At 46.9% G+C, this 22636-nt stretch overlaps 1 protein-coding gene across 1 annotated transcript in view; it reads left to right on the forward strand.

The window, feature by feature from the left end:
• Positions 1-22636, forward strand: part of ACSF3 (acyl-CoA synthetase family member 3) — a 44509-nt gene that overhangs the window by 9402 nt on the left and 12471 nt on the right. The window contains exons 4-6 of the mRNA XM_055552637.1: positions 1646-1800; positions 2643-2788; positions 6704-6816. Of these exons, the coding sequence (XP_055408612.1) occupies positions 1646-1800; positions 2643-2788; positions 6704-6816 (414 nt within the window). The remainder of the gene's footprint in view (positions 1-1645; positions 1801-2642; positions 2789-6703; positions 6817-22636) is intronic.

Consider the following 22636-nt stretch of genomic DNA (forward strand, 5'->3'; position numbering starts at 1 on the left):
TCTTCACCTAACCAGAAGTCATGAAGATTTTCTCCTATGTTTTTTCCTTGAAGTTTTATGGTTTTAGCTGATACGTTTAGGTCTCTGACCCACTTTGGATTAATTCTTAGGTATGGTGAGAAATGGGTCTAGAATTCCTCTTTTTGGACATGGATATTCAGTTGTCTCTGCACTGTTGGTTGGAAAGATTGTCCTACTGGAGTGATCTGGTGCCCCTGTCACAGATTAATTGGCCATCATTGTGTCGATTGTTTCTGGAGTCTTGTCTGCTCCAGTGGTCTGTGTATCTGACCTTACACCAGCGTCACATGCTGTTGAATGTAGCGCTCTGGAGTCAGTTTGGGGTCATTCTCCACTTTCCTCCCTCCTTTTCACATTTGTTTTGACTCCTCCGAGTCCTCTACCTTTTCCTCTAAATTGTAGGGTCAGCCTGTTGATTTCTGCAAAACAGAGTGTGCTGGGGTTTGGGGAGAACTGCTGTCTTAGCAACACTGGGTCTTCCCATCCATGGACGTGGACGCATCTCTACTGACTGAGCACTCTGTCCCTCCTGACATGTCATGCTGTGTCGTCTCGGCCTACACATGGTGACACTCTTCTTTTTCCTCTTCTCTCCTGTGTGTATTTCTGTTTGGATCATTTCCATTGACTTGTGCCTGACTTCTGTCTTTTCTCTGCTGTGTCTAGTCTGTTAAGTGTTTGCAGTGAATTCCTAGTTTCACGTAATGTACTTTCCAGCTTGTAATGGTTCTCTTGTATTTCTACTTCTCTGAGGAAATTCTTGATCATCCCCCAATTCATTCATCTTCTCCAAATTTCTGAACCTGTCAAAGAATTTATACTCCTTGCCATAATTTCACCATGTGTATTCTGAGGCTCTGCTCCTGTTGACTTTTCTTCTTTTCATACAGGCTTTATAATGGGGCGGGGTTGTCTGTAAAAGAACCATACAGTTTTCTCCCTACAGAGGCACGCCTTTCCTGTGGAGTAGCTCAGGTGAGGAACTAGTTCCTAGCATCTGATTAGGAGCCGGGGCGGGGGCTGCCTGTGGGCGAGGCTATCTGTGTGGGGTGTGCTGAACCCCTGTCCCGCCCTGACCACGTACTGGTGCAGTGGTTCCATGGAGATGAGGGTGAGCACACGCGAGCACTTTGTCAGCGTGAGCTGAAAAACTCGAAGCCTTTCTATATTAAAACAAGAAACATCTGTTAAAGAGAGTAAAATACAAAATTGACGTGACTTCTTCAGATACAACAGCACCACTCTCTGCCCCCGTCGTGCGTGGTCTGTGCTGCGCTCCAGCCTGCATGGCCCCTTGCCCGGCTGCATCCACGCCCATCTGCATGGCTGGAAAAGTCTGAGGTGCCACTTCTCCCCTGATGGTGGATCTGAGGCCAGTCCCTGAGCCAGGATCCATCCCCTCCCCCCACCATCCTCTTCCTCCTCAGACCAGACGCCAGGGTCCCCTGCACAGTGACTCCACGAGGCCAGGAGCCTCTGTCACCCTGTGAAAGTGAGACCCTCTGACACTTGAGAGAAGGGGGTCCTCTGCTGAGAGCACTATTCCTGGAAGTGAAGGCCCACACACCTGTCTGTGCAGGTGTGTCTTCTAGTCTTTTTGCTGTCTGCATCCTCTTCTCTTTAGGTTTGGGAGAAGTTCTTAAGTTCTGAAGCTCCCCGGATTAATGTATTTATGGCAGTGCCTACCATCTACAGCAAGTTGATGGATTATTATGACAAGCATTTTACCCAGCCTCATGTCCAGGATTTTGTGCGTGCAGTTTGTGAAGAAAAAATCAGGTCAGTGAATATAGTCCACCTTCCCATTTGGAAAGTCCTAAAGATCAGCAAATGTAACTCACTTTTAGTGAGTCAGTTCTACTAAGTTTTAGGAAGCACTGTGTTCTTTGTACTTTAAAATGTGTCTCTATGTTTCTCTCAACACACCTGTATTCCCAGAACAGCTGCCTGGGTTCTGCATCCATGTGTCTGTTCTGTCTCTGGGTCCCTCTGTCCATCTATCTCTGTCTGCCCACCCGTCTTCCAGTGGAGTCTGAAGGATGAGGGTGAGAGTGTCCTATCTGAGCCCACATCTGCAGGTTCTTAGCAGCCCCCCAACGCCCACACAGACACCCTTCCTAACGGACTTGCTAGCTCTTTGGACCCTTCGGTGGCGCATTTGGTCTCCATGTTCCCACGAGTCTGCAGACCATGGCAACTCTCCGTTTGTAGTTGCTCGGTTCACCTGAGAGTGCAGGTACGGAAGTGACTAGTTTGGCAGGCCTTTACAGGTCTGTGCAACGAAAGATGCACAGACATGTGCAACGAGAGCCCGAACAGCCATAAACTTCGCACCCTCTGTGCATCTGATTCCTGGTCCTTACCAGAAGCTTAGGAAGGGTTTCCTGGAGAGAGTTCCCGACTGCCCAAGATGAATATCTGATCTGGGCCTCTGCTCCCGTTTAACCGCTCTCTGCTCCTCTTCTGTAAGATGCTTGGTGGAACTGGAGCCCTCTGTGAGGGTGCCACCCTCCCAGGAGGCACTGCTCTGGGGCCCCCAGGACAAGGATGGCGTGCTTGTCACTGTGCTGAAGCAGCCGTGTGCTCCTGAGAGACTGAGGTGCCTGTGTTGTGCTGGGCAGGTTGATGGTCTCGGGCTCTGCTGCGCTGCCCCTGCCGGTGCTGGAGAAATGGAAGGGCATCACCGGCCACACTCTGCTGGAGAGGTACGGGATGACGGAGATTGGCATGGCCCTGTCCAACCCCCTGACCACAGCTCGCCTGCCAGGTATGAGCAGCGCCCACCAGCTGTGTCCTCCCTCTGCTCTGGGTCCTCGGGTGGACCAGTCTATAGGTGATGCTGCCCTGTTGGGTAAGGGGAGCCTTCCCAGGTGACCCTGGATTCCACGTGACCTGGAAGCCATGTGCTTGGTAGAGCACCCCCAGGCTGGGTGCTGCTTCCTCCAGACCAGGTCACCTGTGGCCCAGAGCCTCCCATCCAGGTGCCCTGAGCCACACAAGGGCAATGACAACAGAGGAGATGGCGGGTGTGGGGGGCAAGGGAGGAAGGGCCCCCACCTGTGCTTGGTGACCTGCGTGCCTCTGGATGGCCTGCTGCTCTGGGAGGCCTCCTGCCCTTTGGTCTTCCTGTCCCTCCTTCTCTAGGGCATTCCACACAAACAGCCTTCAGGTCTTGGATCCCTGAGAGGGAACCTGAGGGCAGAGTCCGAGGCCTGAGACATGAGCCTGTTCTGTTCTGGGCTCTTTTCCAGCCCTCGTGGTCTGTCTCCTCCAGTTTGTCCAAAACACAAGAAGAGTCTCAGAAATAAATCTAAGGTGATTCTGTGCCTGTACTTCTGTCTGTCCATTCACTTGTCTTGCATGGACAGTAAAAGGCACCCTTCTTGGGGGGTGGTCTGTGAGTTCTCAGTATGTCCACCATCACTGTCAGGTAGATGACTCTGAGTCACCTCAAGAGCCTCCCCATTTTGTGGTCAGCACCCTGGCCAGCGAGCAGGTCCCTGGTTGCACTCCCTGTAGCTGTGCGTCTCCTGGACCGTCACACAGACTCAGCCTCTGGACCTGCCTCTGGGGTCTGTCTTCTCTCACGTGGCAGGACGAGTCTGAGACACATCCTGTGCCAAGCATCATCTATGATGTGCATGGGCTGCCTTTTGCTAACCTGTCCACCACCGATGGATACTGGATTATGTCCAGTCTTGGACAGTTACTAGTCAGGCTGTTGTGAAGGTTTGTGTGCAGGCTGCCGTGTGAACATGTCCTTACATCTCATGGGCAGATGCCTCAGAATGCAACTGCTAGGTGACGAGGTGGGTGTGAACTGTGCACAGAACAGTCCCGAAGCAGAGCTGATCTTACCCCCAACAGATGAGGACCCTGAGGCTTGAGCAGGTGTTCATGCTCTGTTGCCACCAAAGACAGATGGGTCTGGGGTAAGAGAGGGGCCAAGAGGTGGGCAGGGAATCTCCTGGTCAAGACCAAGAGCAAGCTCAGGGTGGGAGCTGGGACCAGGGCCAGGATAGGATTCAGCAGCACAGGGCCACTTGGGGGTCTGCGGGAAGGTGTGGAACATGCTTGGGGTGGAGGCAGAGGCCGGGGATGGAGGGACCTGCGCCAGCGCCCTCCTAGGGTTAGGCCCCGGGGGTGACCTGGACACGCACTGACAGGAGGCTGCCAGCACTTACTGGGCCTGGCCGAAGAGGCACCCCAGGACCCAGTGCAATGCGGCTTCCCGCCCCAGAAGCCAGGAGGGGCCATAAGACAAAGTCACCTGGACACAGTTGACACCCATTCTAAAGGGAAGCGGAAGGACGGAGTGACCCTGACCACAGCCAGCATGCTCCTTGGTGGACACGAAAAGTGAGAGGGGATACGTCACAAGTCAAAGAGAGGGGCTATGCCTCCATGTTGTGGGAGGGGCCATGTCCCCGCTCTGTGGGAGGGGTGGTCACACCGTGTGGGAGGGCTTACGCCTCATGCTGTGGGCGGGGCTGTGTCATGCAGAGCTGGAGAGGTCACATTCCGTGCTGTGGGAGGGGCCACATCCAAACAGTGTGGGAGGAGTCACGTCCCATAGTATGAGAGGGGCTGCATCACGCCTTGTGGGCGGGGCCACGCCCACGCAGCGTGGAAGGGCTTTGTCAGGTAGTGTGGGAGGCTTTGTCACACAGTATGGAAGGGGCTGCGTCACACACTGTGGGCAGGCCGGTCGTGTTCACGGCATGTGGGAGGGGCTACGTCGACATCGTGTGGGACAGGTTTCTTTCTGGGCTGACAGAAAGTTCTGGAACTAGATAGAGGTGCTGCTTGCACAAAGTTGTGAATGTGCTAAATGCCACTGAATTCTATGCCTTATACTAAATAACTGCATCATATATAGATTTTCCTTCCGTTTTAAAAACCTTTGGGAGCAAAAGAGGAGGAGGCCCCTAGAACCTTAAAAGACAGGCTGAAATGAGTAAGACACCATCTAGCAAACTGAGACCCGGTCACAGACTCTCCCAAGAGTGTGGATCCCAGAATACTGGGCAGCTCATGGAATTTGCCAACTGGGTTTCCTGGGGGTTTTTCAGTTCAGTTCAATCGCTCAATCGTGTCCGACTATTTGCGACCCCATGGACTGCAGCACGCCAGGCCTCCCTGTCCATCACCAACTCCCGGAGTCCACCCAAACCCATGTCTGTTGAGTCAGTGATGCCATCCAACCATCTCATCCTCTATCGTCCCCTTCTCCTCCCGCCTTCAATCTTTCCCAGGATCAGGGTCTTTTCAAATGAGTCAGCTCTTAGCATCAGTTGGCCAAAGTATTGGAGTTTCAGCTTCAACATCAGTCCTTCCAGTGAACACCCAGGACTGATCTCCTTTAGGATGGAGTGGTTGGATCTCCTTGCAGTCCAAGGGACTCTCAAGAGTCTTCTCCAAAACCACAGTTCAAAAGCATCAATTCTTCGGCCCTCAGCTTTCTGTATAGTCCAACTCTCACATCCATACATGACCACTGGAAAAACCACAGCCTTGACTAGACGGACCTTTGTTGACAAAGTAATGTCTCTGCTTTTCAATATGCTGTCTAGGTTGGACAGCATAACTTTCCTTCCTAACTTTCCTTCCAAGGAGTAAGCGTCTTTTAATTTAATGACTGCAGTCACCATCTGCAGTGATTTTGGAGCCCAAAAAAATAAAGTCTGACACTGTTTCCATGGTTTCCCCATCTATTTTCCATGAAGTGGGTTTTTATCCTGTGACAAATATTAAAATAAAGGGCCTGAAACCTTGAAGTGAAGGCTCAAACACCAGGCCTCTGGCCCTGGAGGCTGTGTCCCACCTCAGCTGTTCATTAGTGTCATTGCGGCCACCACCTGCCCTCACTTTTGCAGGTTCAAAAGTTGATTGTAACTATGTGGAGGGATGCCCTGAGCAAACTACAGGCATCTAATAAGTGAGCCAGGATGCTAGCTGCATCACCCCTGCTGTGAGGATGCCCACTGCCCCTGCCCCGCACCCATTCTTCTCTTGCCCCTCACCAGACAAATTAAAGTCACCTAGGCCCTGACTCGGAGAAGGCAATGGCACCCCACTCCAGTACTCTTGCCTGGAAAATCCCATGGACGGAGGAGCCTGGTGGGCTGCAGTCCATGGGGTCGCTAAGAGTCGGACACGACTGAGCGACTTCGCTTTCACTTTTCACTTTCATGCATTGGAGAAGGAAATGGCAACCCACTCCAGTGTTCTTGCCTGGAGAATCCCAGGGATGGGGGAGCCTGGTGGGCTGCCGTCTATGGGGTCGAACAGAGTCGGACACGACTGAAGCGACTTAGCAGCAGCAGCAGCAGGCCCTGACTACCCAGACAGGTGCTCCAGTGAAGCAGATGTGCCCTGCATCCAGCTCTGGGTGCTGGGAGACCACCAAGGTGACCTGAAGACCTGGGGCATTTGGGGCCCCAGCTGCTGCTCTGTGGTCCCACCTAAGGCTCTGCTCTTGGCTGCTGGTGCTTTGCCCCTCGGTGTGCACCTGACCCTAGGTGGGATCCCCCGTCTGTGCACGAGACGGTCTGCGGGTCTCCCCCCACCCCACCCTGGTGTGCCCACGTGACGTCAGGCAGCTCCCAGCACCTCTGCATGCGGGCACTCTCCAGAATCCTACTGACCGCCTCTGTTCCTCGTGCCTCCCCGCCCCTTGCAGGCTCTGTGGGGACCCCGCTGCCCGGTGTTGAGGTGCGCATTGTGTCGGAAAACCCACAGAAGGACGGCTCCCCCTACCTTATCCATGCAGAGGGAAATGAGGAGAACACCAAGGTGAGTCTGTTCGCACTGGTGGCACGTGGGCATTGCACGGCCATTACCACCCAGCAGGCCGGTGGCAGAGGTGAAGTCCCCACCGCGCGGGGCAGCCCCTGGACCACAGCAGCGCTAGTGGGCCTTGACTCCGGGCACTGCTGGTGTTTAGGGCACTGCCCGCCATGCAGACAGTGCAGAGCAGAGTGAGGCCAGGCTTCTCCCCAGCTCCTTCCTCTGAGCCGTGTTGAGGGGGGTCAGGAGGGCCTCAGCTAGGACTGCCCGAGCTGACAGTGAGACCGGCCCCCCAGCCTAACAGTCACCCCTTTGGAAAAATTCACTGGAAATGGAGATTCCTGCTTGGGAAGCCACTGTCTGCTGTCTGTGTTGTTCTAAGATCCGGAGGTGAAGGGAAGCAAGGACTGTGGTCTCGTTTCAGTGAGGACTGTCACAGCCACAGGCCTGCTGGTCACAAGTGATCAGGGTCACAGAAGAGGTCGGGATTGGTGGGAAGTGGAATTTTTAAGAGATGGTTTTATCTACCGCAGCTCTTTATACTGTGGACTTCTGTTAAAGCTGAAAGTAGCAGTGGTTCCTCATTTCAGCGTTTTTTTTCCTTCCTGCCCATACTCTAGCATCACCCCCGCGCCCCCCACCCCACCCCTCACCTGTGCCCGGAGGGGTCCTGGCATCCCTGCCCTTGTGGACCTCGATCTCATCATGGGAGATGGCAGCATCCAGGAGATGGTTGTTGAATGTCTGAGATCGAGCCCATGGGGGGAACTTTGGTCATTTTTATTGCAATTTTATGAAAAATGACATCAATGCTGTGGTCTGGGCATGGGTTGGAAAAGAATTTTCAGACAAAAGGCAGAATGAGAGGACAATGGAGTTTATTAAGATGGGAGAGAGTGAGCTGACACCTTTCGTGGGCTAGTAGCCAGTTTTTACAGCCTCAAGACAAAGCTCCTGCTGGAAGAGTGGTATTAGGTGATTGGTTAGGGTGCTATAAGGTGGGTATTTTTAGCTAATGTGAGGTCAGGGAGCTGCTGGTTTAGATCCTGGGAGCTCATGGCAATGGTTGCTATGGGACTTGGTTGTTCTGGAGATGACCTTGGCATAGGGCTCCACAGTCAAGAAGTATGTGTTCCTTTAACTCAAGAACCTCTCACCTGGGTTGCTTTTGCAGGGCACGTGCCCTCTTGGCCTCTCCTTCCAGGCATAATGGGCCTCTAGACCAGCCTTGCTCACGTCCACAGTGTGTGGGCAGCTTTCAGGGCGGCCTAGAGGTCCCCAGCCCTGGTCATCACTCGCTGACCAAGCTCTGCCTAGGCTCTAGCATCAGCCCAGCTGGTCCAGGGCCAACAGCCACACTCACATCCCAGGATACTTTTTTGGTTCTTGGCCTGTTCCCTGAGGTCCCCTCTGCCTCCTCATGGACTCCTGCCCACACCTGAGTCACCTGCCCCAGCGTCCAGCCCTCCCTGCAGTATCGGGGCAGCTTCCCCCCATACCCTTCTCCCCGCACCCCCCCACTGGACACTCAGCCCGCCCCCACTTTTGGTGTTTTTCCAGGGACCCTGCACTGGAGGAGGTCTCCCCAGCAGAGGAACAGTGTGGGTAGCTGGGGCGCATAGGCACCAGCAGCACAGACAGCATGGGGGCCCTTGCACCACCCTCCTCCAGGTGCCTGAGCACCTTTCTGTGAGATGTCTCGGGACCTGCTGGAGGGAACACGGGGTGGGGAGCAGGTCCCTTCTCAGTCACAGCCAAGCCTAATGACTTTGTGCCTGTGGGGCGAGCAGCCTGCCCCCTCCGCCAGCTCCTGCTCCAGCCTGTAGGGCCTTCCTCACTGAAACATGCTCAGAATAGGAGGTTCTGAAGCAGCAGCCCGGGCCCTGAGCACCTTGACAGTCAGAGAAGGAAGCAAGTGGTCCACAGGGGTGGGGCTCCAGGTCCTTGGGGACAGCAGAGGTGAGGAAGCTTGGGACTTGGAGCTCTAGGCGGCGTGCTCTGGAGCGTTTCCAGTTCAGTTGAAGGGCCCGTGGGAATGGAGCTGTCTGGATGGGTCACCAACAGGTCTTTTGCCCCCTCTGCCACATGCCCCCCCCCCATGCTTGTGCTCACGAGAGGGGTGGCAGTGCCCCACTCCAAGGCTGGGTGGGACTCAGGATACTTCTCACCACCCTGCCCCTGTACAGACCCTGTAGAGAGAATAAAGCGAGTCTCCATGCAGGGGCAAAACCTGCATGGAACCTCTGCCCGGCTCCCCGCGCTTAGCGAGACAAAGCGGCAGGGTGAGGCCCAGAGGCATGGCACCCGGGCTCAGGCCATGCTGGGGGGAGCTGGATGCAGGTACTGTGCACTGCTGACAGCGGTAGAGGAGGACGCGGGCTCCCTGGTGCGCACCTGGTCTTAACACGTTGCTGAAAAGTACTGGTTATGTCCCTGACCCAGGACTTGCAGCAAAACCCTCCAGCTCTCATCTGATGGATGCCCGCACTCCACACAGTCCAGACAGGAGGGACTGTAATGTTCAGAAGTCAGGGGACCTACCGGTGATGTGGTTCAGGGGTTTTAACATCTAATTGGAAATCACTTCAAACTTACCGGAAAGTTGCAAAAATACCTGAGTCAGGAAAGCCCACTGGCCTGTGCCCAGTGCACCTGTCCTTCTCCACGCACGCGGGCTCACCCTCCTGACGGTGGCCTCAGGTGGGCGTCCACTCCTGCCGGTCCTTGGCTCACCGCCTGCACACCCCGCCGCCCCACCTCCATGCAGTGACACCATGTGGTGACTTCCCCCCATGCAGGCTCATCAGGGGTCTTATATTTTCCATATGGAGATCCAGTTTTTCATATGCTATTTGCTGAGAAGACTACTCTTTCTTGTTTGTGAATTATATACCTATTTGAATATATGTGTTGTTTAGTTGCTCAGTCCTGACTCTTTTGCACCCCAAGGGTAGCCTGCCAGGCTCCTCTGTCCATCTCCTCTGGGATTTCCCAGGCAAAAATACTAGAGTGGGCTGCCATTTCCTTCTCTAGCCGATCTTCCACACCCAGGGACCGAACCCACGACTCCAGCGTTCCAGACGAATTCTTTACTGCTGAGACCCCAGATATATTTTCTTCCATTGATGTGTGTATCTGTTCTGCAGTGTCACGGTCTTGACCACTGTGACTTTATAGTAAATCTCAAAATTGTAGTGTTAATCTAGCAACTTTATTCTTATTCAAAGTTTTTTTGGCTGTTCTAGTTCTTTTGCTTGCCCATACCATTTTAGAAATAGTTTGCCTATATCTACAAAAAATCCTTTTGGGAGCTTGGTGAAAATTGCATTCAACTATGTATCAGTTTGGGGAGAGCTGACATCTCTACCCTGAGGATTCTTTCAATCTGTAAACCTGGTACACCTCCCCATTTAGTTCTGCTTTGGCAGGGGTTGTGTGAATGAGATCTTCAGCATGCTGCTGCTGTACATGTTCTGTTAGATTCATACCTGAATATTTCCTCCTTTCTCCATCTCTTACTCCTTTTTTTCTTTTTCAACGATTGTAAGTAAGTGCAGAATTTTTTTGGTTTTTGTTTCTAATTATTTATCACTAGTATATAGAAATACGATTGATTCAAGCTATTCACTTTGTATCTTGGTAAATTCATTTTTTAACTTTCACTTCAGTCGCTCAGTTGTGTCTGACTCTTTGCGACCCCGTGGACTGCAGCATGCCAGGCCTTCCTGTCCATCACCAACTCCTGGAGTTTACTCAAACTCATGTCCATTGAGTTGGTAATGCCATCCAACCATCTCATCCTCTGTCCTCCTCTTCTCCTCCCACCTTCAATCTTTCCCAGCATTGTGGTCTTTTCCAATGAGTCAGTTCTTAGCATCAGGTGGCCAAAGTATTGGAGTTTCAGCTTCAGCATCAGTCCTTCCAATGAATATTCAGGACTGATTTCCCTTAAGATGGACTGGTTGGATCTCCTTTCAGTCCAAGGGAGTCTCAAGAGTCTTCTCTAATGCCACAGTTCAAAAGTATCAATTCTTCAGTGCTCAGTTTTTTTTATGGTCTAACTCTCACATCCACACATGACTACTGGAAAAACCATAGCTTTGACTAGATGGACCTTTGTTGGCAAAGTAATATCTCTACTTTTTAATACGCTGTCTTGGTTGGTCATAGCTTTTCTTCCAAGGAGCAAGCGTCTTTTAATTTCATGGCTACAGTCACCATCTGCAGTGATTTGGGAGTTCCAAAAAATAAAGTCTGTCACTGTTTCCATTGTTTCCCCATCTATTTGCCATGAAGTGATGGAACCAGATGCCATGATCTTAGTTTTCTGAATGCTGAGTTTTAAGCCAACTTCTTCACTCTCCTCTTTCACTTTTATCAAGAGACTCTTTGGTTCTTCTTCTCTTTCTGCCATAAGGGTGGTGTCATCTGCATATCTGAGGTTATTGACATTTCTCCCAGCAGTCTTAATTCCAGCTTGTGCTTCATCCAATCTGGTATTTCTCATGATGTACTCTGCATATAAGTTAAATAAGCAGCGTGACAATATACAACCTTAATGTACTCCTTTCCCGATTAGGAACCAGTCTGTTTTTCCATATCCAGTTCCAACTCTTGCCTCTTGACCCACATACAGCTTTCTCAGGATACAGGTCAGGTGGTCTGGTATTCCCATCTCTTTAAGAATTTTCCACAGTTTGTTGTGATCCACACAGGCAAAGGCTTTGGCATAGTCAATAAAGCAGAAGTGGATATTTTTCCAGAAATCTCTTACTTTTTTGATGACCCAATAGATGTTGGCAACTTAATCTCTGGTTCCTCTGCCTTTTCTAAATCCAGCTTGAACATCTGGAAGTTCATGGTTCATGTATTGTTTAAGCCTGGCTTGGAGAATTTTGAGGACTACTTTGCTAGTGTGTGAGATGAGTGCAATTGTGTAGTAGTTGAAGCATTCTTTGGCATTGCCTTTCTTTGGGAGTGGAATGAAAACTGACCATTTCCAGTCCTATGGCCACTGCTGAGTTCTCCAAATTTGTTGGCATGTTGAGTGCAGCACTTTCAAAGCATCATCTTTCAGGATTTGAAATAGCTCAACTGGAATTCCATCACCACCACTAGCTTTGTTCATAGTGATGCTTCCTAAGGCCCACTTGACTTCACATTCCAGGATGTCTGGCTCTAGGTGAGTGATAACACCATTGTGATTATCTGGGTCACGAAGATCTTTTTTGTATAGTTCTACGTATTCTTGCCACCTCTTCTTAATATCTTCTGCTTCTGTTAGGTCCATACCATTTCTGTCCTTTATTAAGCCCATCTTTGCATGAAATATTCCCTTGGTATCTCTAATTTTCTTGAAGAGATCTCTAGTCTTTCCCATTCTGTTGTTTTCCTCTATTTCTTTGCATTGATCACTTAGGAAGGCTTTCTTATCTCTCCTTGCTATTCTTTGGAACTCTGCATTCAATTGGGTATATCTTTTCTTTTCTCCTTTGCCTTTTGCTTCTCTTATTTTCACAGCTATTTGTAAGGCCTCCTCAGACAACCATTTTGCCTTTTTTGCATTTCTTTTTCTTGGGGATAGTCTTGATCACTGCCTCCTGTACAATGTCATAAACCTCCATCCATAGTTCTTCAGGCACTCTGTCAGTCAGATCTAATCCCTTGAATCTATTTCTCACTTCCATTATATAATTGTAAGGGATTTGATTTAGGTCATACCTGAATGGTTTAGTGATTTTCCCTACTCTCTTCAATTTAAGTCTGAATTTGGCAATAAGGAGTTCATGATCTGAGCCACAGTCAGCTCCTGGTCTTGTTTTTGCTAACCGTATAAAGCTTCTCCATCTTTGGCTGCAAAGAATATAATCAGTCTGATTTTGGTGTTGCCCATCTGGTGATGTCCATGTGAAGTCTTCTCTGGTGTTGTTGGAAGAGGGTATTTGCTATGACCACTGCGTTGCGTTCTCTTGGCAAAACTCCATTAGCCTTTGCCCTGCTTTATTCTGTACTCCAAGGCCAAAAATGCTTGTTACTCCAGGTATTTCTTGACTTCCTACTTTTTAGCTTTAGGACTTTTTAAAAATTATTTTTCCTTGAGGTTTTCTACATACGCAGTCGCAAATAGAACAAATTTATTTCTTCTTTTACAATCTGTATCCCTCATTTCTTTTTCTTTACTTATTGTGATGACTAGGATTTCCCGTATGATGTCAAATAGGAGTAGTGAGAGTGAATGTCCTTATCCTATTTCCGATCTTATGGGGAAGGTATTAGGTCTTTCACTGGAAGCATGACAGTAGCTAGACTTTCTGTAGATCCCATTCCATTTTTTATATGCTGAGAGTTTTTTCTCATGAATGGATATTTTCAAATGTCTTTTCTGCATTAATTTCTTCTTCCTTATTTGGCTGTTAATATGATGGATTATGGCCTTCCCTAGTGTCTCAGATAGTAAAGAATCTGCCTGCAATGCAAAACACCCGAGTTCGATCCCTGCGTTGGGAAGATCCCCTCGAGAAGGGAATGACAGCCCACGCCAGTATTCTTGCCTGGAGAATCCCCTGGACAGAGGAGCCTGGCGGGCTGTAGTCCACGGGGTCGGACACAACTGAGCAACTAAGTCACGTGGTGATTGCACTGAATGATTTTTCTTTTTTTAACATTTACTTATTTATTTGCTGTATCAGGTCTTAGTTGTGGCACTTGGAATCTTGGTTGCCTCATGCAACAGTCTCTCTCTGTGCTGCACGGGCTCTCTGGCTGCGACCCCATGAACCGTAGCCCGCATGTGGCACCTTAGTTCCCCAACCAGGGATCAAACCCTTGTCCCTTGCATTGCACAGTGGATTCTTAGCCAGCGAAGTCCCTGCGTGATTTTTCTAATATTGAACCAGCCTTGCATTTCCAGGACACACCCACTTGGTTATGGTGTATCATTCTTTCTATATAGTATTGGATTTGCTTTACTGACATTTGTTGAGGATTTTTGCATCTGTATTTGTGACGGATTTTAGTCTGTAGTTTTCTTGTGCTTTTTTTGTCTTGCATATGAAGGTAATGCTGGCATCATAAAATTAGTTGGGAGGTGTTCCCTCTTTTATTTTCTAGAGAAGATTGCATATAATTGGTGTTATGTATTTCATAGAATTTCTACCTAACCGTCAGGCCTAGTGGTTTCTTTTTTTTATTTTTGGAAGGTTTTAACTATGAATTTAGTTTCTCTAATAGTTATAGACGATTCAGATCATCTCTTACATTTGGGGTGAGTTTTGGTAGATTGTGGTTTTTGAGAAATTGAATACTTTATGCCTGGCGTTTTTCACAGTATTCCTTTATTGACCTTTTAAAGTCTGCTTAGTATAAAGTGATATCCTTTGCACAACACATATTGATAATTTGTCTATTTATTTTTTTCTTTGTTATTCTTGCTAGAATTTTATCCATTTTTAAAATGTTTTTTTTAAAACTTCACTTCAGAATTCCTTGATTTTTCTCTATTTCTTTTCTCTTTTCAATTTTAATTGGTTTCAGTTTTTATCTATATTGTTTCTTCTGCTTGCTTTTGGCTTACTTTTCTCTTTTTCTTTTTTCTTAAGGTAAAACATTAGGTTATTGATTTGAGACTCCCTTTTTTCTAATATATGCATTTAATGATATGAACTTCTCTCTAAGCGTTGCTTTAGCTTTGGTGGTTTAGTTGCTAAGTCGTGTCTGACTCTTGGAACCCCATGAACTGTAGCTCACCAGGCTCCTCTGTCCATGGAATTTTCCAGGTAAGAATGCTGGAATGGGTTGCCATTTTCTTCTCCAAGAGATCTTCCCAACCCAGGGATCAAACCCATGACTCCTGCATTGCAGGTGAATACCACTGAGCCACCAAGGAAACCTTACCTCTGAAATTTTGATATATTGTATTTTAATTTTCATTATATTCAAAATATTTTCTAATTTCCCTTAAAACTTTTTATTTGACTGATGGATAAGTTAGAAGTATGTTGTTTATTTTCCAAGTTTTAAAATTTTTTCTTTTATTGATTTCTAATTTAATTCCACTGCAGTCAGAAATGAAAGAAATGGCACCCCACTCCAGTACTCTTGCCTGGAAAATCCCATGGACAGAGGAGCCTGGTAGGCTACAGTCCCTGGGGTCTTGAAGAGTCGGACTCAACTGAGTAACTTCACTTTCATTTTTCACTTTCATGCATTGGAGAAGGAAGTGGCAACACATTCCAGTGTTCTTGCCTGGAGAATCCCGGGGACAGAGGGGCCTGGTGGGCTGCTGTCTATGGGGTCGCACAGAGTCAGACACAACTGAAGCGTCTTAGCAGCAGTCAGAAAACATACTCAGTATTATTTCCGTTTTTATAAATTTGTCGAGATGTGTTTTATGACTCAGAATGTGGTCTTTCTTGGTGACTGTTCTGGTGCACTTGAACAGTGTGTATTCTGCTGATTTTGGTTGGGGTGTAAATGTCCCTTAGGTGAAAATGGTTGATGATGGTGTTCAGGTCTCTCTCATATCTGTGCTGGTTTTCTGACTATGAGTTCTAGTACCATGTGAGGAGTGTTGAATTCGCCACCCATAATTGTTTGTCTGTTCCTCCTGTCAGTCGTGCGCAGCTTGTGGGATTTTCGTTCCCTGACCATGGATTGAACACAGGCCCGCAGGAGTGAGAGTGCAGAACCCCAGCCCCCAGGGAATTCCCTCCTATCAGTATTTTGTTTTGTGCATTTTGAAAGTCTGATGCTTGGTGAATGCACATTTATAATTGCTCTGCCTTCTTGGTGAATTGACTTTTATCATCATGTAAAGCCTTCTTCAATAAACAATGCAAAGAAATAGAGGAAAACAATAGAATGGGAAAGACTAGAGGCTCTTCAAGAAAACTGGAGATACCAAGGGAACATTTCATGCAAGGATGGGAACAATAAAGGATAGAAATGGTATGGACCTAAAGAAGCAGAAGAGATTAAGAAGAGGTGGCAGGAATACACAGAAGAACTATACAAAAAAAGGTCTTAATGACCTGGATAACCACGATGGTGTGGTCACTTACCTAGAGCCAGACATCCTGGAATGTGAAGTCAGTAGACCTCAGGAAGCATTTTTACAAACAAGGCTAGTGGAGGTGATGGAATTCCACCTGAACTATTGAAAATCCTAAAAGATGATGCTGTTAAAAGTGCTGTGCTCAATATGTCAGCAAATTTGGAAAACTCAGCAGTGGCCACAGGACTGGAAAATGTCAGTTTTCATTCTAATCCAAAGAAGAAGCAGTGCCAAAGAATGTTTAAACTGCTGTCCAATTGCACTCATTTCACATGCTAGTAAGGTAATGCTCAGAATCCTTCCAGTTAGGCTTAAGCAGTACATGAACTGAGAATTTCCAGGTGTACAAGCTGAGTTTAGAAAAGGCAGAAGAACCAGAGATCAAATTGTCAACATTTGTTGGGTCATAGAGAAGGCAAGAGAATTGTACAAAAACATCTACTTCTGCTTACTGACTACACAAAAGCTTTTGACTGTGTGGATCACAGCAAACTGTGAAAAAATTTTAAAGAGATAGGAGTACCAGACCACCTTACCTGTCTCCTGAGAAACCTATATGTGGGTCAAGAAGCAACAGTTAGAACCAGACCTGGAACAACTGACTGGTTCAAAATTGGGAAAGGAATACAACAAGGCTGTATGCTGTCACCCTGCTTATTGAACTTATATGCAGAGTACATCATATTAAATGCCGGATGGATGAATCACAAGCTGGAATCAAGATTTCTGGGAGAAATATCAACAATCTCATATATGCATATGATACAACTCTAACGGCAGAAAGTGAAGAGGAACTAAAGAGCCTCTTGATGAGGGTGAAAGAGGGAAGTGAAAAGTCTGGCTTAAAACTCAACATTCAAAAACTGAGGTTGTGGCATCTGATCCCATCACTTCATGGCAAATATAAGGGGGAAAAGTGGAAGCAGGGACAGATTTTCTTTCCTTGGGCTCCAGAATCACTGCAGATGGTGATTGCAGCCATGAAATTCAAAGACGCTTGCTCCTTGGAAGGAAAGCTGTGACAAACCTAGACAGGGTATTAAAAAGCAGAGACATCACTTTGCTGACAAAGGTCCATTTAGTCAAAGCTATGGTTTTTCCAGCAGTCATGTATAGATGTGAGAGGTGGGCCATAAAGAAGGCTGAGCACTGAAGAATTGATGCTTTCAAATTGTGGTGCTGGAGAAGACTCTTGAGAGTCCCTTGGACTGTAAGAAGATCAAACCAGTCAGTCCTAAGGGAAATCAATCCTGAAGATTCACTGGAAGGACTAACGCTAAAGCTAAAGCTCTAATGCATTGGCCACATGATGCGAAGAGTCTAATTATTGGAAAAGACCCTGATGCTGGGAAAGATTGAAGGCAAAAGGAGAAGGGAGCAGCAGAAGATGAGATGGTTAGATATTACCACTGACTTAATGGACATGAATTTGAACAAACTCCAGGAGATAGTGGAGGACAGAGGAGCCTGGCATTCTGCAGTCCATGGGGTTGCAAGAGTTGGATACGACTTAGTGACTGAACAACCATGAAGCTGCTGATAACATTCTGCTGTTAAATTTATTTTGTTTGTATTAATATAGGCTCTTCCTGATCTATGGCTTGGTTTCTTCTGATTGATGTTTGCATGGCATATATTGTTCTATCCCTTTGCTCCTAACCTGCCATGTAACTGTATTTGAAGTGAGTTTCTTATAGATAGCACGTGTGTGTGTTAGTCGCTCAGTCATGTCTGACTCTTTGCGACCCCATAGACTGTAACCTTCCAGGCTCCTTTGTCCATGGAATTCTCCAGGCAAGAATACTGGAGAGGGTTGCCATGCCCTTCTCCAAGGGATCTTCCCAACCCAGGGATTGAACCAGATTCTCCCGCATTGCAGGCAGATTCTTTACCTTCTGAGCCACCAAAGAAGCCCTGTAGATAGCACATAGTTGGATCATGTATGTTTTTTAATCTAATTTGAAGTTTGTCTTCTAATTGTTATATTTAGAGCACCATGTACATTTAATGTGACTGTTGATATGTTTGAATTTAACCCTCTCATTTGTTATTTGCTTACTGTTCTGGCCCTCAGTTTCTCATTGCTTGGCTTTCCTCCAACTGCCCTGTTTGGGGTCATTTTTTTTAGTATTCCATTTTAATTTGTCTGCTGAGTTTTTGAACATACATCTTGCAGTTTTTAGTAATTGGTCTAAGGACTACAAAATACATGGTTCACGGTTTGAGATCTACTTAGACTCAACATTGTGACACTTCCAGCAGGACACAGGACTCCTACTACTGCAAAGAAAAGGTAATCATCGCTCGTGTGAGTGCTGAGGCTGACAAGGACCCACATGATGGGCGTAGGGACCCCTCGTGGGATATGCAGAAGGCAGAGAGACTGGGCTCAGCCCTGAAAAGAGCATCAGCAAGAGGGGGTGACAGCCAAGGAGCAGTGGGGATCACTGGATGGAAGTTCACTAAGAGGAAACCTCATGGGTCAGGGGGATCCTGGCTAAACAGGATCCTAACAGGATTTGTACTGAAGGCCGGCCAGGTGGGTGGTCAGCCATCACCAGCGAGGTGGCAGGGGACAAGGAACCGGACAGATAGGAGGGTGAGCAGATATCCGAGTGGAGGGGCCTCTCACTAAACTGACTTAGCTAAGTTCTTGCTAAAACTGGCTTTCATAGGAAGTACACTTTAGCTCAGTTTGTAAAGAATCTGCCTGCAATGCAGGAGACCGCAGTTTGATTCCTGGGTCGGGAAGATCTGCTGGAAAAGGGTTAGGCTACCCACTCCAGTATTCTTGGGCTTCCCTTGTGGTTCAGCTAGTAAAGAATCCACCTGCAATGCAGGAGACCTGGGTTTGATCCCTGGATTGGGAAGATCCCCTGGAGAAGGGAAAGGCTACCCACTCCAGTATTCTGCCCTGGAGAATTCCATGGACTGTATAGTCCATGGAGTCGCAAAGAGTCGGACACGACTGAGCGACTTTCACTTTCACCCTGATGGGCCTAGGAGAGGTTTAGGAGGCTGACCGCAGTTGAATGGAGCAGACGGTCTTTGTCATGCCACATGGGTCACTGTGCCTTCTCCCTTTTAGGTTGTCGTTGTCATACATAATGGCTCCATGTATGGCAAGCTTCCTTAGACAGTGGTACAATTTTTGCATTCAGTGGTCAAAAATTCACAAGGAAAAGAAGAGTCAGTTTTATTCAACCAAATATTTACCAATTCTGTTGCTTTTCCTTTACTTCTGATCTCCCAGGTTCAATCTGACTCAGAAATTTTGTAGTAACTTTTCTAGGTCAGATCTGCTGATAAAAGATTCTTTTCTTTCTTCATCTAAGACTGTCTTTTCTTTATCTTCATTCTTGAAAGTTATCTTCACTGGATTTGGAATTCTGGGTTGTCAATTATTTCAATGCCTAAAACATGTTATTCTGTTTTGTTTTTTTTTTTTTCTGGTCTCCACTGTTTCTGTAGAGAAGTCAGTAGTTGTTTGAATGCCTCAAAGTTATGCCCTGATGTCAAGAGTTTTGTCTTTCTTTTTAGTTTTCAGTGATTGGATTATATGTCTTGGCTTGTATTTCTTTGGGCTTATTTGGGGCTCATGGAGCTTCTTGAGTCTTGAATCTTGAGCTTCTTGAATACATTTATGTATTTCACCAAACTTGAGGGATTTTAAGCAAAATTTTATCAAATATCTTTGTGTCCGTAGCTTTTCCTCTTCTGGGAATCCGATATCATGACTGTTAGCCCTTGTGATACTGGTCTTGGCTTCTCATTACTGGTTTATTTTTTCCGGTAGTTTTTCTCCTGTTCAGGTTGAGTAATATCTATTGCTGTTTCTTCAGGTTCTACGATTCTCTCCTTTGTGCTCTCCGTTTTGCTACTGAGCCCATTCAGCGTGTTAGTCACTTCAGTTCAGTCGCTCAGTCATGTCCGACTATTTGCCACCCCAAGGATCACAGCACGCCAGGCCTCCCTGTCCATCACCAACTCCTGGAGTTCACTCAAACTCATGTCCATCGAGTCGGTGATGCCATCCAGCCATCTCATCCTCTGTCATCCCCTTCTCCTTCTGCCCCCAATCCCTCCAAGCATCAGGGTCTTTTCCAATAAGTCAACTCTTCGCATGAGGTGGCCAAAGTATTGGAGTTTCAGCTTCAGCATCTGTCCATCCAATGGACACCCAGGACTGATCTCCTTTAGGATGGACTGGTTGGATCTCCTTGCAGTCCAAGGAACTCTCAAGAGTCTTCTCCAACACCACAGTTCAAAAGCATCAACTCTTCAGTGCTCAGCTTTCTTCACAGTCCAACTCTCACATCCATACATGACCACTGGAAAAACCATAGCCTTGACTAGACGAACCTTTGTTGGCAAAGTAATATCTCTGCTTTTCAATATACTGTCTAGGTTGGTCATAACTTTCCTTTCAAGGAGTAAGTGTCTTTTAATTTCATGGCTGCAGTCACCATCTGCAGTGATTTTGGAGCCCCAAAAAATAAAGTCTGACACTGTTTCCACTGTTTCCCCATCTATTTCCCATGAAGTGATGGGAACAGATGCCATGATCTTCGTTTTCTGAATGTTGAGCTTTAAGCCAACTTTTTCACTCTCCTCTTTCACTTTCATCAAGAGGCTTTTGAGTTCCTCTTCACTTTCTGCCATAAGGGTGGTGTCATCTGCATATCTGAGGTTGTTGATATTTCTCCCGGCAATCTTGATTCCAGCTTGTGCTTCTTCCAGTCCAGCGTTTCTCATGATGTACTCTGCATATGAGTTAAATAAGCAGGGTGACAATATACAGTCTTGACGTATTCCTTTTCCTATTTGGAACCAGTCTGTTGTTCCATGTCCAATTCTAACTGTTGCTTTCTGACCTGCATATAGGTTTCTCAAGAGGCAGGTCAGGTGGTCTGGTATTCCCATCTCTTTCAGAATTTTCCACAGTTTATTGTGATCCACATAGTCAAAGGCTTTGGCATAGTCAATAAAGCAGAAATAGATGTTTTTCTGGAACTCTCTTGCTTTTTCTATGATCCAACAGATGTTGTCAATTTGATCTCTGGTTCCTCTGCCTTTTGTAAAACCAACTTGAACATCTGGAGGTTCACAGTTCACATACTGGTGAAGCCTGGCTTGAAGAATTTTGGGCATTACTTTACTAGCGTGTGAGATGACTGCAGTTGTGCGGTAGTTCAAGCATTCTTTGGCATTGCCTTTCTTTGGGAGTGGAATGAAAACTGACCTTTTCCAGTCCTGTGGCCACTGCTGAGTTTTCCAAATTTGCTGGCATATTGAGTGCAGCACTTTCACAGCATCATCTTTCAGGATTTGAAATAGCTCAACTGGAATTCCATCACCACCACTAGCTTTGTTCGTAGTGATGCTTTCTAAGGCCCACTTGACTTCGCATTCCAGGATGTCTGGCTCTAGGTGAGTGATAACACCATTGTGATTATCTTGGTTGTGAAGCTCTTTTTTGTACAGTTCTTCTGTGTATTCTTGCCACGTCTTCTTAATATCTTCTGCTTCTGTTAGGTCCATACCATTTCTGTTCTTTATCAAGCCCATCTTTGCATGAAATGTTCCCTTGGTATCTCTAATTTTCTTGAAAAGATCTCTAGTCTTTCCCATTCTGTTGTTTTCCTCTATTTCTTTGCATTGATCACTGAGGAAGGCTTTCTTATCTCTCCTTGATATTCTTTGGAACTCTGCATTCAGATGCTTACATCTTTCCTTTTCTCCTTTGCTTTTCACTTCTTTTCTTTTCACAGCTATTTGTAAGTCCTCCTCAGGCAGCCATTTTGCTTTTTTGCATTTCTTTTCCATGGGGATGGTCTTGATCCCTGTCTCCTGTACAATGTCACGAACCTCTGTCCATAGTTCATCAGGCACTCTATCAGATCTAGTCCCTTAAATCTGTTTCTCACTTCCACTGTATAATCATAAGGGATTTGATTTAGGTCATACCTGAATGGTCTAGTGATTTTCCCCACTTTCTTCAATTTACGTCTAAATTTGGCAATAAGGAGTTCATGATCTGAGCCACAGTCAGCTCCCGGTCTTGTTTTCACTAACTATATAGAGCTTCTCCATCTTTGGCTGCAAAGAATATAATCAATCTGATTTTGGTGTTGACCGTCTGGTGATGTCCATGTGTAGAGTCTTCTCTTGTGTTGTTGGAAGAGAGTGTTTGTTATGACCAGTGCGTTCTCTTGGCAAAACTCTATTAGCCTTTGCCCCGCTTCATTCTGTACACCAAGGCCAAATTTGCCTGTTACTCCAGGTGTTTATTGACTTCCTACTTTTGCATTCCAGTCCCCTATAATGAAAAGGACATCTTTTTTGGGTGTTAGTTCTAAAAGGTCTTGTAGGTCATTATAGAACCATTCAACTTCAGCTTCTTCAATGTTACTGGTTGGGGCATAGGCTTGGATTACCACAATATTGAATGGTTTGCCTTGGAAACGAACAGAGATCATTCTGTCATTTTTGAGATTGCATCCAAGTACTGCATTTCGGACTCTTTTGTTGACCATGATGGCTACTCCATTTCTTCTAAGGGATTCCTGCCCACAGTAGTAGATATAATGGTCATCTGAGTTAAATTCACCTATTGCAGTCCATTTGAGTTCGCTGATTCCTAGAATGTCGACATTCACTCTTGCCATCTCCTGTTTGACCACTTCCAATTTGCCTTGATTCATGGACCTAACATTCCAGGTTCCTATGCAATATTGCTCTTTACAGCCTCAGACCTTGCTTCTATCACCAGTC

This window comes from Bubalus kerabau, chromosome 17 (assembly GCF_029407905.1).
Source record: "Bubalus kerabau isolate K-KA32 ecotype Philippines breed swamp buffalo chromosome 17, PCC_UOA_SB_1v2, whole genome shotgun sequence".
Lineage (NCBI taxonomy): Eukaryota > Metazoa > Chordata > Mammalia > Artiodactyla > Bovidae > Bubalus > Bubalus kerabau.